The 1014-nt window shown below is 41.0% G+C and overlaps 1 protein-coding gene across 2 annotated transcripts in view; it reads left to right on the forward strand.

Annotated features, from left to right (window-relative positions):
- CALU (calumenin) overlaps nucleotides 1-1014 on the forward strand; it is a 34516-nt gene that overhangs the window by 29970 nt on the left and 3532 nt on the right. For both annotated transcript variants that reach the window (XM_017549509.2, XM_017549510.2), the window contains exon 6: nucleotides 458-657. In XM_017549509.2, coding sequence (XP_017404998.1) covers nucleotides 458-657 — 200 coding nt within the window. The remainder of the gene's footprint in view (nucleotides 1-457; nucleotides 658-1014) is intronic.

Raw genomic sequence — 1014 nt, forward strand, 5'->3', positions numbered from 1 at the left:
GGTTTCACCATGTTGACCAGGATGGTCTCGATCTCTTGACCTCGTGATCCACCCGCCTCGGCCTCCCAAAGTGCTGGGATTATAGGCGTGAGCCAAAAACTACACCTTTCTAAAACCAGTGGTCCAGTTTAATTAACTACCTTAGGGTGAAATGAAATGTAGGGAACGAGTCTAATTCTTTCTCGGTGCTGATAATCTCCTCTTATTTCTGCATTTATTGAGGTATAGGATTCTTTGCTCTCATGTGACTTAAAATCAGCAGCTGGAAATATTCTTGTTCCCAGATCAGTAATTAAGCCTCAGGAAAATACCTTGCTTTCTGAGGTCTCTCTGGCCTAAAATACCCTTGCAGCTGCTGTTGGGTTCCAAATGGATGAGGAAAAAGGGTTAGGCCAGATTAGCATGAGGCAGTTTTTGGGAAAAGACAAACCCTTCTTTTATATGTCTGTGTACACAGGTGACATGTACAGCCATGATGGGAATACTGATGAGCCAGAATGGGTAAAAACAGAGCGAGAGCAGTTTGTTGAGTTTCGGGATAAGAACCGTGATGGGAAGATGGACAAGGAAGAGACCAAAGACTGGATCCTTCCCTCAGACTATGATCATGCAGAAGCAGAAGCCAGGCACCTGGTCTATGAATCAGACCAAAACAAGGTAAGTCTGGCCAGGCCCACACAATCTATTCTGGATTGAAGTCTGCTTCTAGGGGATCGCCTAAACAGTTTCTGTTAAGGTGCATAGAGCATTTAAAGTATTAATTCGTCTAAGCTAAGCATCTGAATTTGGAGATTAAAACCTTTCAGGGCAGCACTAGCTATCTGATCTCATTTTAGAAATCCCTTTGCCCAGTGCTTACAGCATTGTAGGAAATTTGGCATCAGAAAAGAGCCTCTGTGTGTAGCCTGTGCCCAACATGCATCATCTGGTATTTTTAGATCCCCAGGAATTTTTTTTTTTTTTTTTTTTTTTTTTTTTTTTTTTTTTTTTTTTTTTTTTTTTTTTTTTTTTTTT

The sequence above is a fragment of the Cebus imitator genome, unplaced genomic scaffold (assembly GCF_001604975.1).
Source record: "Cebus imitator isolate Cc_AM_T3 unplaced genomic scaffold, Cebus_imitator-1.0 Scaffold219, whole genome shotgun sequence".
NCBI lineage: Eukaryota > Metazoa > Chordata > Mammalia > Primates > Cebidae > Cebus > Cebus imitator.